General features: G+C 41.9%; 2 protein-coding genes across 5 annotated transcripts; one reads left to right on the top strand and one right to left on the bottom strand.

Annotated features, from left to right (window-relative positions):
* The first annotated feature begins 863 nt into the window (after positions 1–863).
* Positions 864–8681, top strand: chid1 (chitinase domain containing 1). 4 transcript variants are annotated; one of them, XR_006034901.1, is made up of 13 exons: positions 887–1041; positions 1556–1674; positions 1775–1924; positions 2130–2262; positions 2466–2510; positions 2671–2777; positions 3664–3725; positions 4242–4334; positions 4788–4889; positions 5432–5588; positions 7581–7661; positions 7776–7818; positions 8138–8156. XR_006034901.1 is itself a non-coding variant. In XM_042108821.1 (13 exons), the coding sequence occupies exons 2-13, from the start codon at positions 1564–1566 to the stop codon at positions 8234–8236; spliced, it is 1179 nt and encodes a 392-aa protein (XP_041964755.1). In that variant the 5' UTR covers positions 889–1041; positions 1556–1563; the 3' UTR covers positions 8237–8681. The 4 variants fall into 4 exon arrangements, 3 of the variants coding, with proteins under 3 accessions (XP_041964757.1, XP_041964755.1, XP_041964756.1); XM_042108821.1 differs by having other exon boundaries at positions 889–1041; positions 5436–5588; positions 8138–8681; XM_042108822.1 differs by lacking the exon at positions 887–1041 and adding an exon at positions 1059–1081 and having other exon boundaries at positions 5436–5588; positions 8138–8681.
* Positions 8635–16045, bottom strand: gatd1 (glutamine amidotransferase class 1 domain containing 1). Its single transcript, XM_042108899.1, has 7 exons — positions 15683–16045; positions 13721–13797; positions 13210–13315; positions 12162–12269; positions 11932–12023; positions 10025–10118; positions 8635–9454 (listed from the first exon to the last, which is right to left on the bottom strand). The coding sequence occupies exons 1-7, from the start codon at positions 15729–15731 to the stop codon at positions 9336–9338; spliced, it is 645 nt and encodes a 214-aa protein (XP_041964833.1). The 5' UTR covers positions 15732–16045; the 3' UTR covers positions 8635–9335.
* Positions 16046–16502: the final 457 nt, after the last annotated feature.

The raw sequence follows: 16502 nt of genomic DNA, 5'->3' as shown, positions 1-16502 counted from the left end.
TGCCTACTGCCTCTTTTCTGAGGCCTTTTACAATGTTTGGTCCAGACTACACAGTAGACATGCAGGCATATGTACACACGACGCACTCACATGCACACACACAGGCACGCACGCACAGACTCTCTCACACGCACACATTAAACAAAAACACGTACACACACACATGCACACACAAACATGCACACACACACACCATTACCCCCACTCACAAGCGAACACACACACACACACACCATTACCCCCACTCACAAGCGAACACACACACATGCAGGCAAGCCGACACGTGCACACACACGCACACAGAGAGAGAAGCACACATACACAAAAGCAAACGCACACATGCACACACTCATTAACATACACAAAAGTTGCAAGAATATAGGGGGTGGAGACATATTGACTAGTGCGATTTATTTTTGCTGAGAGAATGTGCAGGACTGGGCGGTGGTCATATTTTGTACCGCTCTGCCGTGCTGTACATCTACCACTAGCTACACCCCTGATCCCACCTGCTGCAAATAGCGTAGGCTAGGCCTTCATATACTCTGCTGAAAGGAAATATGATTGATATGGGATGCTCTCAGGGGTGGTAAAATAAAAGGTGGGTAAAATATGAATTCTGTGATCATGGTGAGGTGGACTATTGGGCCATGCGGTATCGGATTTGTAGATAAACTCTATTTCTGAAATTTCAGAGGTGGATAAACTGCGTTTACTTGCGTTTAGCCTCCACTACAGCCCTGGATGCTCTGCTAAAAAAGTTTCATAGGAGGGTTTATTATCTAATCCTTTTTTCATGAACACGGTTGTGGTTTTGTGCTGTAGCTCCAAGCAAAGACACGGCGTATTGACATCTGATATTTTATTCTGCGAACTGCTGCTGTAGCAATGCACTCCGGAAGTCGAATTTGACATTTTGGTCACGTGGCCTTCTGGATTGGCAAGTTGCATGAGCTGCTTGCTGACGGTGATGGTACCGTATCATTGTAGTAGATTGTGTACGGTTCCTTACAACAGATATCTCAGGGACGACAACATCAGGTAAGTTGTTAAGCTCTACTTGTATGGTGCAGGTGTAAAGGTACAAACTCATTGTGATGTTCGTCATTGATATCTCGCGTACATGGCCAACTTGATGCTAACTTGCCTGGCTAGCTAACTAATTTTGGGATCTTCTTTATAACGTTACAGTCTATGGTTAGGAGGATACATTTTATCTGACAGTAGATAGGACATAGAAATGGTAAAACTGGTCGACCCAATAGCAAGATGGACAATTTATCATGTTGTTTCACTGGCGAAAAAAATCGGTGAATTATCTCTTGACAGGCTTTCTTGAGCATTACTGTACCTTGTATCTATTTAGAATGCATACCTTTTCCGCAAATGTACTCACTGTTAGCTGAGCCTCCAGATAGTGTCATCTGCCATTGTGGTTGTTCACTAGACTAGCGTTACCAAAGGGATCCTGTCCTATCGCCTGTCTGCATGTTAGCTGAGGCATATGTAAATGTGCAGGTAAATGAGATATACTGTACACGTCTCTTTTGAACAGGAGTTGAAATGAGAGCAATATTAACGTTAATAATTGTGTACTACACATCCTCGTCGCTGGTCGGTGCCACCTTATCCAAAACAGATGGCAAAAGGGCCTCTAAAGCACAAAACACAGAGGTGAGTTTTAAACTTGATTGGTTTGATTTTGTGTGTGAATGTCACTTTAAAATAGGATCTGAGTGTCTGACTGTTCTCTCTCACTCCATGTGTGTTTCAGACTTCAGTAGCTGACCGACCGGTTCTGGAGCGAGGTCTCATCGTGAACGACCCTCAGTGGAGAGACATTGTCCGAGAGGAGAGGAGGTTCTGTCCTCAGGATGTAGCCAAACGCCAGTTCCAAGGATCAGTTCTAGGTTACATCACCCCAGTGAGTCCACACACAGATAGGGAACACAATTTGATTGAAGGCAAGTTATGGTGTGTGTGTGTGTGTGTGTGTGTGTGTGTGCGCGTGCACACATTTGACATTTGGGTGCTTTTACTATGTCATTGGAGTGATAGGTCTTGAAGAGAGTGTTGATGTGATGCCCTGCTTCTCTCTCTCTCTATCTCTCTATCTCTTAAACTCTCAGTGGAATTCCCATGGTTACGACATTGCTAAGCTCTTTGGTCCCAAACTGACTTCGGTGTCTCCGGTGTGGCTTCAGCTCCGACGTAGAGGTCCTGAGAGCTTCCACATCACCGGCCTTCATGACCATGACCCTGGTACGTACACACAGATACACTATTTTTCTCTACTACTCTTAGCTACACTGCATGCAAGTCTTTGCACTTTATTCTACTGTAGACTCAAGTGCTCCTGAATCCAGCTGTGGTTTCATCCCCTAGGCCTAGACTATACACTTCATCCAGCTATATTTTTACTTTCTCACTGGCCTCATTTCCACTGTTTTTTTTCTGGGTTTCAGGTTGGGTTAAAGCTGTTCGAAAAGCCAACAAAAAGAACAGAATATGTGAGTATGACTGTAGTGGAATACTCTGAGGTCGAACTCCAGACGTGAGAAAAGAAATAAGTTACTCGTATTTTCAGTTGTCATGCACAAATTATTAATCTTTCTCCCTCTCTCTCTCTCCCTCCCTCTCTCTCTCTCCCTCCCTCCCTCTCTGTCCCAGTGCCTCGTCTGCTGTTTGACGGCTGGTCCTACCAGGACTACATGAGTGTGCTGGACAGTGAGGATGAGATTGAGGAGCTGGGCAGAGAGGTGGTGGAGGTGGGGAAGGTGGGTGTCTGAGAACCGTTTGGTTCCTATATAAATAGTTCCTGTAGGTGTATAAAGACAGAAATATTTGGTTTTGAGTAAATGGTTTCTGCAGGTGTGTGAAGACAGAACCCTTTGGTCCTGTGTAAAGGCTTGCTGAGGAGAGAACTGTTTGGCTCCTGTTTTAAGGGTTCCTGTGGGTTTCTTGAGGATAAACATATGTCCGGTTACATATGTCTAGACACATTGTGGACTTAGTTGGGCTGTTTGTAAAATGAGAACTGTATGAAGGAATAAGTGTTTTATACAGACATATTATATGATGGCGATGCTGATAGTATAGTGATTATATATACATGAAAGCATAGCAAAGCAAAGTGCTCCACAAGAAAAGCAGAGAAGCTGCTTTTATCCATTATGCATCGAAGCTATGGAACACCCTGCCTTTATACATCAAACAGGCAATTTTGTAAACATCTTCATAAAAGACTTGAAAACATACCTGTATATGAACGCTTTTAGTTAACTCACTTTTATCTTGTAGCCTATTTCTTCACATTATTTTACATGCTACTGTTGGTATTCACAGGTTCTTCCTATTTTCATTGCATTAGTTGTATTGTATGTGTTGTTGTATCTATCTCCTTACCATCTTGTGAATTCTCATTTGTACTTCATTCTAAATCTCTGTTTTATTTGTTGTTTTGTTTGTTTGTTTGTATTATTACAATTTGTTCTCTATCACTGTGCTAAATGCTCCAAATGTAAAGCACTTTGAGCTACATTCTGTGTATGGAAGGTGCTATACAAATAAAAAATATTATTATTATTATTATAGGGATGATAGCTGAAAACATAGGGGTGAAAGCTTAGGAATAATGTTATTTATATTTTTTTGACTTTGCAGGCAGAACATTTTGATGGCTTTACGCTGGAGCTGTGGAGTCAGCTAGGAGGAAACCAGAGGAAGTGAGTACATGTGTGTCTGTGTGGACATACAGTATTTGTGTTACTGTATGAAACATGGGTCATTCATATTTAGAGTTTGTGAAATAATGTTAACATGTGTAATACAAATAAAGGTTTGCAGCTGTGTAAAATTCTATATATGTGTGCAAAGAATTTTTTAGCTGTAGAAATATTTGTCAATTCATGCAACATTGCAAATTATGTATGTATAAATACAAAACATTTCCACACATGCACAATATTTATACAGCCACAAAACGGACTTACACGTGCAAATCCTATCTCCATGCACAATGGTTTTTCACACAAAATATTTCTAAAGTTATCTTTTTCTACTCTTATTCGATTCTTATGCACCTGGTGAAGCAACCTCAAAGGGAACATTCTGCTGCCCCATCGGCAGGATTTTGTTAATGTTTGTGCGTGTGTGTGTGTGTGCGAGTGTGTGCGAGTGTGTGTGTGTGTGTGTGTGTGTGTGTGTGTGTGTGTGTGTGTGTGTGTGTGTGTGTGTCACAGAGAGCTGGTGCACCTGATTACACACCTGTGTGAGGCTCTGCAGGCTGGGAAGCTGACCTGTGTGCTGGTCATCCCACCTGCTGTGGCTCCAGGGTAAAACTCGCACTTCCAGATACACTCAGAGACACTGCTAGCCTGAGTGAACCCACACAAACCTGTTAGCCAATTTGAATTGGCTCTGCAGGTCGGTCTGGAAAAGAGCCCATTGATATCTGCTTTTGAATCACCAAAAACCCAGGAATGTGTATTTTCTTTGGTAAGATGTAATTTCTCTGCTGGTTACGCCCCTGGAAAACCGGAAGTTTGGAAAAGGCGTCAACGGGATCCTTTCCAGACGGGACCTGCAGAGCAAATTCAAATTTGTTAACAGGTTTGTCTGGGTTCACCCAGGCTAACACTCTGCCTATTTTGCTTATGCACTTAAATATGGGTCACACTATGGTCTTTGGTACATACATAGTAATGCTCATGTTCATTCTTTGCATATATTTAGAATCACATCTTCAGTCAAAGGATGCTGTATATTGTGTGTGTGTGTGTCAACAGGTCAGGCCAGCCAGGAATGTTTGGGAGGGAGGAGTTTGAGAAGTTGGCCCCTGTGGTGGACGGCTTCAGCCTTATGACATATGACTACTCTAGCCCCGACAGGTAAGACACACACACACACTCCAACTCTATTACTCACGCACTCACACTCAGGCCCTTTCTGAAATGAATCCCTACCCACTCCCCCTCGATTACCGAGTGAATGCGGGTGGGAAGCACCCTTGCAGCTAAATTAAATTCCCTTAGCACGTAGGGTTGTAATACTGCACTCAGCTTTGGGACGATCTACACTCTCCCTGGCGGAAGCTGGTAATCACCATGGATTTGTTTACAGGCATGGCCTACTCACGCGGAACTAACAATTTGAAACATCCTCCATGACGTGCGGTATTTAATTGGCACACACCCTCGACAAGTGACCATCGGTGTTCACTTGGCGTTGAAGGCTTTATAGCACACTAGCACTTAACAGTAATTTGTTTGGGATGGCCCTTCATATGGCGGACCCTCCGTGTGAGCGTGCAAACGAGGTGTAAGTGGCTAGGGAGAGGGCCAAGTCACTCGTTTCAGAAAGGGTCTCATTCATTCATTCACTCACTCACTCACACACACTCACTCTCCTCTCCTCCCCTGTGTGCTTTGAGGCAGGCCGGGCCCCAGTGCTCCACTGCACTGGATGCAGGACTGTGTGCTGCAGCTGGACCCGCACAGCCAGTGGAGACAGAAGATTCTGCTGGGCTTAAACCTTTATGGCCTGGACTTCTCTACACAGGGCGGAGCAGAACCACTGCTGGGGAACCGGTTAGTCTCTCTCTCTTTCTCATTCCTACACACACACACACACACACACAATTAGGGTGGGGGTTAGTCTCATACATTTATACAGACATACATACATACATACATACATACATACATACATACATACATACAGCGGGGAAAATAAGGAGGGTCATGTCAAAAAAAAATTCAGTAAGTATACTTCCAGTGAGGCTATTTGCATGAAATTTTCACCAGACATTTGACACCAGACAGTATTAACTTAGGTAATCCACACATATAAAAAAATCTAAACATTAATGTTCATAAGTAGAGGTATGAGTAAAAAAGTGGAATGGTACAAAAAAGTATTGAACACGCTAAGAAAAAGCAGTACACAAAGGCAAGGAATGAGCTGGAATCTATACATAGTTAGAGTAATTATCCCTCCTATCAGTGCAAATTAATGTAAGCTGGGTTAGTACATATTGATGAGCTATAAAAAGGTTTTTTGTTACCAAGGTGTCACACAAGAAACATTTCATGATGGGTAAAAGCAAAGAGCTCTTCCAAGACCTTTGCAACATTATTGTTGCAAAACATATCAATGGAACTGGTTACAGATGCATTTCAAAACTTCAGAATCATCCAGTAAGCAGTATTGGAGCCATTATCTGCAAGTGGAAGGAACATCACTGCATCATCAATCGGCCATGCACAGGATCTCCTCACAAGATTTCTGACCAGGAAGTCAGAAGGATAGTCAGATGTGTAGCCTAAGGACCACTCTTGGAGGCAGCAGGTTCAATTGTTACAGAGAAAATACTGTAGGTAATGCACTCCACCTCTATGGGCCTCTATGCACGCTCACCCCGCATGACTCTATTACTGAAGAAAAACATGTCGAAGCTCATTGAAAGTTTGCTACACAACATTTGGACAAGCCTATGAAATACTGAGAGAATGTATTCTGGTCCGGTGAGAGCAAAATTTAACTCTTTGGATGTCATACTACACACCATATTTGGAGGTGGAGGCATCACGGTGTGGGGCTGTTTTTCATCTCATACTGGCAGACTTCATACAGTTGAAGAAATGATGAATGGAGCCATTTTTTCTGGGAGAATCTTGCCATCCACCAGGACAATGAGGATGAGACATGGCTAGACCTTCCAGCAGGACAATGATCCAAAGCATTCAGCAAAGGAAACTCTCAATTGCTTTCAGAGAAAGGAAATCAAGGCCCTGACTTAAATCCAATTTAACAGTTTTGGAAGTTACCTAAAGATCAGGATTTACAAGAGGGACCCCTGGAATCTTCAATATTAGAAGACTATCTGTTTAAAAGAATGGGCACCTGAACCAAAATCACACCTGAATACTGCGACTGATTAGTTTCGTCATAGAGGAAATGCCTTGAAGCTCTCATTACAAATAAAGGGTTTCAGTAGGCGTGTTCAGTACTTTTTTCCTGTGGCACTCCACTTTTTTACTCATAACTCTACTTCGGGACATTAATGTTTGGATTTTTAAATATGTGTGGATTAAGTTAATACTAATGTCTGTAGAAAATTTCATGCGAATAGCCTCACTGGAAGTATACTTACTGAAAAAAATGTTGACATGTTCAATACTTATTTTCCTTACTATACATACATGCATACATACATACATACATGCATGCATGCATGCATGCATGCATGCATACATACATACATACAGATACACACACACACACATACATACATACATACACACACACACTCACACAAGCACAGACACATGCATGCACACTCAGGGAGGACAGTTAGTCACATACAGACACACATAGTTGCGGTAGTGGGAGTTTTAACAGCTATGTCACCTAAAATGGAGTTCTACATTTTTACAACTTTGCATGTCAGCTCTATTGACATCCTCAAATCATCTCTGATAACTCTCTGTCTGAATGTACTTCTACAGATACATTGAGCTGCTCATATTGACATCCTCAAATCATCTCTGATAACTGTCTGTCTGAATGTACTTCTACAGATACATTGAGCTGCTCAGAGAAATCCGACCGAAAATCCAGTGGGACGAACAGGCAGGAGAGCATTACTTCAACTACAAGAGGTGTGTGTTTATTTGTGTGTGCGTGTGAGAGAGAGAGGTGTGTGTGTGTGTGTGTGAGTGACAGAGAGAATCTGACCTGACCTGCTCTTGTTTTTTTTATTCTTCACATTTTAGCAGTAACGGGGTCAAACATGTGGTCTACTACCCAACACTGAAGGTAAGAGAAACACTCATTTAAGAAAATGTATACACTAAAGGGAACTTCTCCATTATTCTTGGTGAAGAGAAAGATAGTGCAAGATTGAGAGTTAGAGATTGCGAATTGCGATTGTGGCATACTGTAGCTGCAGGAAGGTGTGAACTCCATTATGTATCTTATGTGAGTAGTCTTCACTAGTAGAAGGCTTATGATTAATGTAGCCTCATCAACCTCATCGGATGTACAAAGGAAGTGTCCTAAGGATGCCAGGTCATGTAGAAGAGGATTCCATTTTCTCTTTCTTTCCTTTTCTCACATCCCTCTCCTCCCTTCTCAGTCTTTTCATCTCAGAGTGAAGCTGGCCACCGAGCTGGGCACTGGCATCTCCATGTGGGAGCTTGGCCAAGGCCTGGACTACTTCTACGACCTCCTTTGATCAATGGTACAGGGACCAAACACACGTTAGCCGTGTGTGTGTGTGTGTGTGTGTGTGAGTGTGAGAGAGAGAGAGAGATTGTTCAGGGATTACCACGGCACCCTAGCTGTCAGGGAGGCCAACTTGATAGCTTCCATGAAGGACAATAAGAAATCAAGACTTGGATACAGATATTATGTGTTGTCATCACCCTCACAAAGCATGGTAATAAAACAGCAGCTGGGTCATCCAGGAAGTTATTTTCCTTCAGAGCTGGAGCATACCGATTGCAAATAACCCTCACATCACATCCAGTGCTGTTAGAGGAAAGATGTCATTTTGAGTAGGAGTTGTTCCGGACAGCTCAGCCAATCATGTTCCAATATCTATGGTTACCTTGGAAACAAGTCATACATCAGGATGGTCATGTTCATTTTTATTCATTTTAATAAAAATCAATGTTTTACATACAGTGTAATACTGTGAACATGGAGGAAATGAGAGCACATGTATTTAGGTGGCAAACACACATAACTTCATGACACTGGGTGACACATAGCGTGATGGTTAGTGGATATAAGGCTTTTAACGATACTATTAGCTCAAAAGGAAGCTGGTCATCACATGGTTTCCTGTGAAATGGTCATGTCATACCTTTCTTTGCGGTTTTACACCATTTACTCAGCTACGCCAAATATGTATCTTTCAGGCACTTAACAGAAGAATGGTTGGAAACCTTTCTCTCTCTTTTCATTTAAAGATACAGTTGGCAGTTTTCTTCTAGATAAATAATGCACCATGAGGAATAGTATAAAGATGGTCCACGGTATGGCTGTGCAATGTATGTTTCTTGTGTCTTTTGGAGTGTTTTGAATATGACTAATACAACGCAACCATAAATCATCAACAGTCTAGAAACGCTTTCACTCACTGAAGAAAAACTGCCGACAGCATCGTAATATGCTGATTCAACAATTCCACCTAATAAGGAATCATAACTACAATACTGTGGAATACGTGACAATGTCCAAACATGACAAAATTGGTCCTCATATCGGTGTGCGATTGGTCCTGTCTGAATCCGCTGTGCTGTACTGAGTCTGGCGGGCGCAAGCTAGCGTTAGCGTCCGCTATTGCACAGGAGGATGAGGTTGTGGATGGCTGCAGTGGTGGACTGGAGATTCTGACCGGTCACCAGGTGCCTGTCCAGAACTACGTGCAAAGCATTCTCTTGGCTCGCTATGGAAACAAGGTACAGTGATGAGAGTGATCAGTATAGGCTGAGTGGGTGTGGGGACAAGAACTAACATCTGCAGGGCTTATAGCCTAGTTCTCAGGTACTGTGTCTGAATTCAGCCATAAATGGTGTAGGCCATTTAATATCTACTTGTAAATATATATTATATAATGCCTTTGAATATTTCTTTAAACACCTCTGATTAACTGAAATGCTCCTTTTTTGAAGCCCTGCGTCTGAAACTGACAACATATTTGCTAGTGGCGGTGTATTAACTTCAGAAATGTTTTACAGGTCACTGGCTTTAGCAACACAGAGCTGACTCAGGTTTCCATAGTAACAAAGCTGAAAACAAAACTTTAAAAAGTTCCTCTTCCTAATAAACTACAATTTATTTGAGGCATAAGGAGAAATTTGTATCCAACTTGAGCAATTAAAAATGATGGGAACCGATAACAAATTCCCTGTCTTTTACCTATACAAAAATAAATAACGAGGAGGCTATTAGATTCCTTGCAACACTGCAGCAGTTATAGCCTACTACACCTCCTTGAGTTGAGTCCCTCCCTTACCTGTGTAGGAGCCCCCACTGTCCTTCACAAAGTCTTCTACAATGAGGGGCAGGTTGGCAAAGTCTGGGGAGCGAACAAGCTCAAAGACGGAAGGCTAGAAGAGATTACATCAACACTGAGTGGTTATTTACACATCCATAAATATAGATTTCCTATTTACTAATGACATCTCAGTGAGAGACACCAAGTGAGAGACAGGCAGGTCAATCATCTACAGTAGACCAGTGTTTCTCAAAGTGTGGTCCGGGTGGTCTGCGAGCTAAGTATGTAAGTATATATACTCTTTTGATCCCATGAGGGAAATTTGGTCTCTGCATTTATCCCAATCCGTGAATTAGTGAAACACACTCAGCACACAGTGAGGTGAAGCACACACTAATCCCGTTGCAGTGAGCTGCCTGCAACAACAGCGGCGCTCGGGGAGCAGTGAGGGGTTAGGTGCCTTGCTCAAGGGCACTTCAGCCGTGCCTACTGGTCGGGGTTCGAACCGGCAACCCTCCGGTTACAAGTCCGAAGCACTAACCAAATAGGACACTAACCTGACTCTCGCCAGATGAATTTTGTTCCGCCTAGCTCCACTCATCCATCTGGGATCAATCCATTGAAGTGTTGCTTCAGAAGGCTGGGCCTAATCAAAAAATGCTTGCATATGATTGGATAAGCCACTTGTCCATCATCTATTGATGTGCTACTTCAACCACTCACATCGAAGCCAACCTGTGACGCTGATAACAGTCTCACAGTCGCTTCTACGCTATGTCACATCAATGAAACTCCCGCCCTGCGTCCTGATTGGCTGAACCATAAAATCTCAACGGAAGAGGTCCCAGATGGATGTGAGTGAAGCTAAGCGGAACGAAATTCATCTGGCGAGAGTCAGGTTAGTAGGCCACGGCTGCCCCACAAAGCTATCCCAAGTAGTCCGCAAGCAGACGTGGTAAAATATAATATAGATGAGTTGTTTGCAATATGTTGATCCTTAATGTAAATCCAAACAGTTCTGCAACACTGTCTATGTAAGATATGCCAGTTTAAATCATATGAATCCTCTGACATAATAAGCAAGGTAAAAAGACAATAAGCAAGGTGGTTCAGTGAGTAGGCCTATTGTGTAATATACTGTTAAAGTAGGTCTACTCTTTTTTTAGCTAGGTGGTCCGTAAGGGGTTTTTTTATTGGTTAAGTGGTCCTTGGTCTGAAAAAGTTTGAGAAACATTGATCTAAAACAAAGAGGAACTCTACAGCAGTGGTTCTTAACTGCTCTGGCTTTGGCACCCACAATTTCCCATGTTCATAGTCACGACCCATATAGTTTTTTAGCGTTCAAACGGATATGGTGAGCTACATGGTAAGACACGCAAAGTGCCTGTAGGCCTACTTGTTGAGAACATGCGGATGTTTGGCATTACATTTGTGAAGTCTTCAACTCTTGATGTCACCTTTCAAAGTACTCGACAGGTATAACTTTGACAGGGGTGCCTTGTTTCCATGTGGCATTGTAGTTTTGATGGTTTCATGCTCTCATGTGCCAGCCATCTACTGCACACCACACACTGGGGTTTCTGTCCTATTTTGTCCTCAATTTAAGAGAATCCATATCCTAGCCTACTTCAAATATTCAGAGTAGCAGCCAACTTGCGTTTACCACTAAAATGATGTCTAACATGACCTGTCACATAAACATTATCTATGTCCATGGCAATGACTGATGCAGGCTACAAATAAATTATCAAAATAAAGGTCCAATATTAGATCTGATAAGGTAGCATTTTAAATTGGCGATTTTTTTAATTTATTTTTAACCATAAGCTCCGCGACCCACTTTTGGGTCCCGACCCACCAGTTAAGAAAAACTGCTCTACAGCATGCTGCTGCCCTCTGCTGGTCATCGGGAGGTAATGACTCACCCCAGTGAGGCTGTAGCCGTTGAACAGCCATCGCTGCCCCTCAGTGGCACAACACAGTGCTGACACTCCCTGCCCTATGGCACACACTGGCTCTGGACACACACACACACACACACACACACACACACACACAAACATGTCTATATCACAGTATCATTGTTTCAGTAATCTCATAATGTGAGGGGGTAACAGAAAAAGCAAGTGTGTGTGAATGTGTTTGTGTGTCTTACTCTGTTGGGAGGTGAAATGAGTGAGGATCCGAGCCAGAGAACCGCTGTGCGCAAGATCAGTAAGAGCACCAGGGCAATCTGGGATCAACAGGGCCTGGTAGCGAGCTCCTACACACACACACAGACTAGATCAGTTACAGCACTGGGATACTCTGGGGTCAACAGGCCCCATGAAGTGCCCTCTTATTTAATGGATTCAGTGTAGACAGACATACAAGACAGTCGCTCGCCCGGATCCTATTAGGACATGGTATTAGCACTGTGCACTATGAAGTGCCCTTGTAATAGAAAGGAACAAATCCTAGTAAAATGAGATGCAGTGTCCTACAGTCTTCCATACCATGTGCCCTCTAGGGGAGGTTTTCCCAAAGTCAGTGCCATGACATGAGTCTAGGGTGTCACCAAATACCTTTTCTGTATTTCTGCAGGGGGCAGATCAGTTAGCTGATATTTTGATGTTCTCTCATCTACACAGTGTATCTATTTTCAATGAGGGCAAGGCATTCAGATTTACAGTAATAACACAAACAGTCATGTCACTGCAGACCCTGACCCCTATCTCACAACAGAAAAGAAAGGATCCTGAACTGTCTCAAAATAATCATGTAGGAAGACTGAGATATGGGGTCTCTCACACGGGTATATGTGATATGTCTTAATAGGACCCCTCAATCATATGGTATTCACCCCTGATATCTGAATAAGGCCCCTCAGTCAAAGAACACAGTTCATGCTGAGGTGTGATAATCATGCTGAGGTGTGATAATCATGCTTTGTACGGTAATTGGTATCTTTTTTCACAGCAAGATGTCTTAAATATGTTGATGTTTATGTCATATTTTTGTCGTATCTCTCAGATCTCAATCTATCCATTTTATTTCCACAAAACCCGGCAGAAGTAATCATTTAAGGGGTTATTTTTCTAAATGTGCTGTGCACGCCACTGTGTATGAAGACTCTTTCTGTCCCAGTGTTGTATGCTTGACTACAGTGAGAGTGCTGTACTGTAGTGTATTACAGGCAGTGTGTTCTGTGGGGGGTCTCTCACCGTCTATGGACTCCAGCTTCGCTGGGGTGGCGTAAGGCTTCACACTGAAGTCCTGCACCCACCGTGCTGTGCTCTCATCCACACCCACAAAATCAATGGGCTTCCCCTGGTACAAACGCAAAGACAACACACATGCATGCATGAGTTACTGTTGAGGCATACAGTGGACTCCCCAAATACAAACAACACATGTTACACAAATACACACTGACTGTTTCATGCCAGGGCACCTAGCTGCAGAGGAACCGGTGTCTTATGTACGCATGATTATGCCTGGCTGGCTTTGATTAACTTCTTTAAGAACGGGCCCTTATTTTGTCTTTTCCCCCCAAAATTGCACTGTGCCTACTTCAGAGGGTACTGTTCCCACCTCTTTTGGCCTACCATCAAATTCTTGACCATTATAGAATATAGAATATATTCTCTGGCAATATGGTTTAGAATATTGGGGGGAGGTGTTCCAATTTTGGAACTGTTCTTTAAAAGGTTAAATGAGTTCTGTGCTCCTCACCCCAGGAGTAGCAGTTTGCAGGTTAAACACAGGGCTGCACAGCGTAAAAGCCTGATGAAACGAGCGAGCATTCACCCCTGGTGGGAAGACAAAAAAGTCACTGAAAATTACCTCTAAGCATAGAAAAACACATAATGTACATTTATTAACATTACCTTGCTGTCTTTGTATGATACATTATGTATACATAAATAAATACATATTTTCTAACAACAGAAGTTGACATTCTATATTCTATACATGCTGATTTAGGTATTTTGCCAGCACTACCTACAGTTAAGGACAAAATTATTCATACCCCTGGCAAATACTGATTTAAAGTTGATTTTCTCTTGATTTATGTTTCTTCTGACTGAAAATTGCACTGCCACAAGACAAAAGGTTGTAAGACAATGTGGTAGAAGCATGGAATCAAAAAAAGAAGTGTTTTTGTCTTTTTTAACATTTTTATGAAAAATGGTGTGTCCAAAATTATTCATACCCTTTTTAACAATAACTGGAAACATCTTTATTTGCATTCACAGCTCTCAAAATGGTTCATATAATACCTACCAAGTCTCTCCATGTCTCCACAATGATTCTAGACCACACCTTTTAGCAGCAACCCAGGTTTTGAGGCAGGAAAGATTATTTGCCATCACTCTGGCCTCGTGCTCACTTTTTTGACGGATTGAGGTTTGGACTATGGCTAGGCCACTCTAAATGTTTATATTGTTCTCTGTTAACCATTTCTTGCCTTTTTTGGCTGTATGTTTTGGATCATTGTGTGGTTTAATGGTCAAATGCCGCCTATTGTGTCAGGTCTCTCGGCACACTGCCTGATCTTTCCCTCCAGAATCTTAATGTAGCCTCTTGTTTTAGTGTTACCGTTTACTCTGAGAAAGTCACTAGGTCGCCCTGGTTGAAAAACATCCCAAAAGAATCATTTTCTCACCCCCACAATTGAAATAGTCATGGCGTCATTTGGGTTTAATGCTTCCTTTTTTATGCCAATCTTAGGCCATGTCCCTGGGTCAAAAAACAATCCAGTGAAAGCTAAATTCTTTGTCCAGGTGTACCCATATAAAGGTTAAGCTGAATTGTGCATGTTTGGAGAAGAGTGATCCATGATCAGTATCCATGATGACCAAGTGATCCATTATGGGATGGGGTGAAATGTTCAACCACCAAAACACCATCCAAAGTGGAGAGTAGCTATAAATCTATTCGTTTTGGGTGTTTTTCAGACAATGGGACTTGGTAAACTTCTAACGGTAAACAGTAACACTAAAACAAGGGGCTACATTAAGAATATTGGAGGAAAAGATCAGGCAGTCTGCCGAGAGACCTGCCAATAGGCAGCATTTGACCATTAAGCCACACAATGATCCAAAATATACAGCCAAACAAGGCAAGAAATGGTTAACAGAGAACAATATCAACACACTAGAGTGTCAGAGCCAGAGTCCATACCTCAATCTGTCAAAAAAGTGAGCACAAGGCCAGAGTGATGGCAAATAATATTTCCTGACTCAAAACCCGTAAAAAAAGGTTACACTTAAAAAGGTACAGTCTAGAATCATTGTGGAGCCATGAGAGGCTTGGTAGGTATTATATGAACCATTTTGAGAGCTGCGAATGCAAATAAAGATGTTTCTATTGATTATTTGAAAAGGGTATGAATAATTTTGGACATACCATTTTTCATAAAATTGATAAAAAAGATGAAAACACTTCTTTTTTGATTCCATGTTTGTCCCACATTGTTTTGCAACCTTTTGGCATGTGTCATTTTCAGTCAGAACAAACATATTGGTCAAGAGAAAATCAACATTAAATCAATATTTGCCAGGGGTATGAATAATTTTGTTCTTAACTGTACTAGACCCTAAACAGGTTTAGGTTAGCATTATGGCGAATCACAGACATTGGTGCTTGCTTGCAACATAGTCAATGTATTTAAGATAGCAAAACGCTACTCACCTTGAGGTGCAGCACTTGCCACAATAAGACAAGTAGGTTTAGCGGACATGTCAGTTGCCGGAGTGTTAATAAACCAATATAATTAATATATATATATATCAAGTTGACTCTCTTGCCAGCGACGTCTCCAGCACTCTCATATAGGGGACCTGCCTGTCAACCAACCTATAACGTTAGCTCAATAATTTCTTCCGTTTTGACGCAGTAAGATAGCTGCCGCCAGATTCACTATTTACTGCCCAGAGAGAATTATATTCATATTCTATTATAAAAATACAGTCTTAAATCAATTCATACTGCCCGTTCTTTCGCAAGGACTGCTTTGTGTCAGCTGACAGTGTTATCACTGGTGTTATAATGTGATTGCAATGTCCGTCAATAAATGTCTTCCCCTATGAAACCACATAGATATATATTGTTCCGTAAACGGAGTTGGTCAAACGCGGTTGGGTACTTTGTAGCTACCAATACCTCCATGGTAGCTACAGTGTAGCCTAATGAAATTCCACCGCGGTTGAAATAACTGTTAAAGAAACATTGAAATACACAACTAAAATTCTGTAGTGTATGAAGTCACAGCATGATAACCTACCTTCATTTCGGTGCTTTGTAATAATCCTTATGAAAAAATGAGACACATTTCAGTAAGAGCTGTTTGTATTTCTGTATTGCCATGATCCTCACTTGTGTTATATACATGTGATACAAAAATCCTAGGATGCATTATCTAAAAATAGAAAGGAAAATGTATAATTTTCTGTGAATTGTAACAGTAAGAATGACAGTACGCATCCTGTAACATTTAAGCAAAGCATTCACC

The sequence above is a fragment of the Alosa sapidissima genome, chromosome 11 (assembly GCF_018492685.1).
Source record: "Alosa sapidissima isolate fAloSap1 chromosome 11, fAloSap1.pri, whole genome shotgun sequence".
Taxonomy (NCBI): Eukaryota; Metazoa; Chordata; class Actinopteri; order Clupeiformes; family Clupeidae; genus Alosa; species Alosa sapidissima.
The sequence above is the reverse complement of the archived record's forward strand: the minus strand, read 5'-3'. Positions and strand labels throughout refer to the sequence as shown.

Bases quoted from the DNA above. Each gene is read 5' to 3' on its own strand.
- gatd1 (XM_042108899.1), bottom strand. From the start codon at position 15,731: ATGTCCGCTAAACCTACTTGTCTTATTGTGGCAAGTGCTGCACCTCAA. The intron at 12,024-12,161 runs GTAAGACACACA...GTGTGTGTCCAG, and splicing joins TCATTTCACCTCCCAACAGA to AGCCAGTGTGTGCCATAGGG. The intron at 10,119-11,931 runs GTGAGTCATTAC...AATCTCTTCTAG, and splicing joins ACGGCTACAGCCTCACTGGG to CCTTCCGTCTTTGAGCTTGT.
- chid1 (XM_042108821.1), top strand. From the start codon at position 1,564: ATGAGAGCAATATTAACGTTAATAATTGTGTACTACACATCCTCGTCG. The intron at 2,263-2,465 runs GTACGTACACAC...TCTGGGTTTCAG, and splicing joins CCTTCATGACCATGACCCTG to GTTGGGTTAAAGCTGTTCGA. The intron at 5,589-7,580 runs GTTAGTCTCTCT...GTACTTCTACAG, and splicing joins GAACCACTGCTGGGGAACCG to ATACATTGAGCTGCTCAGAG.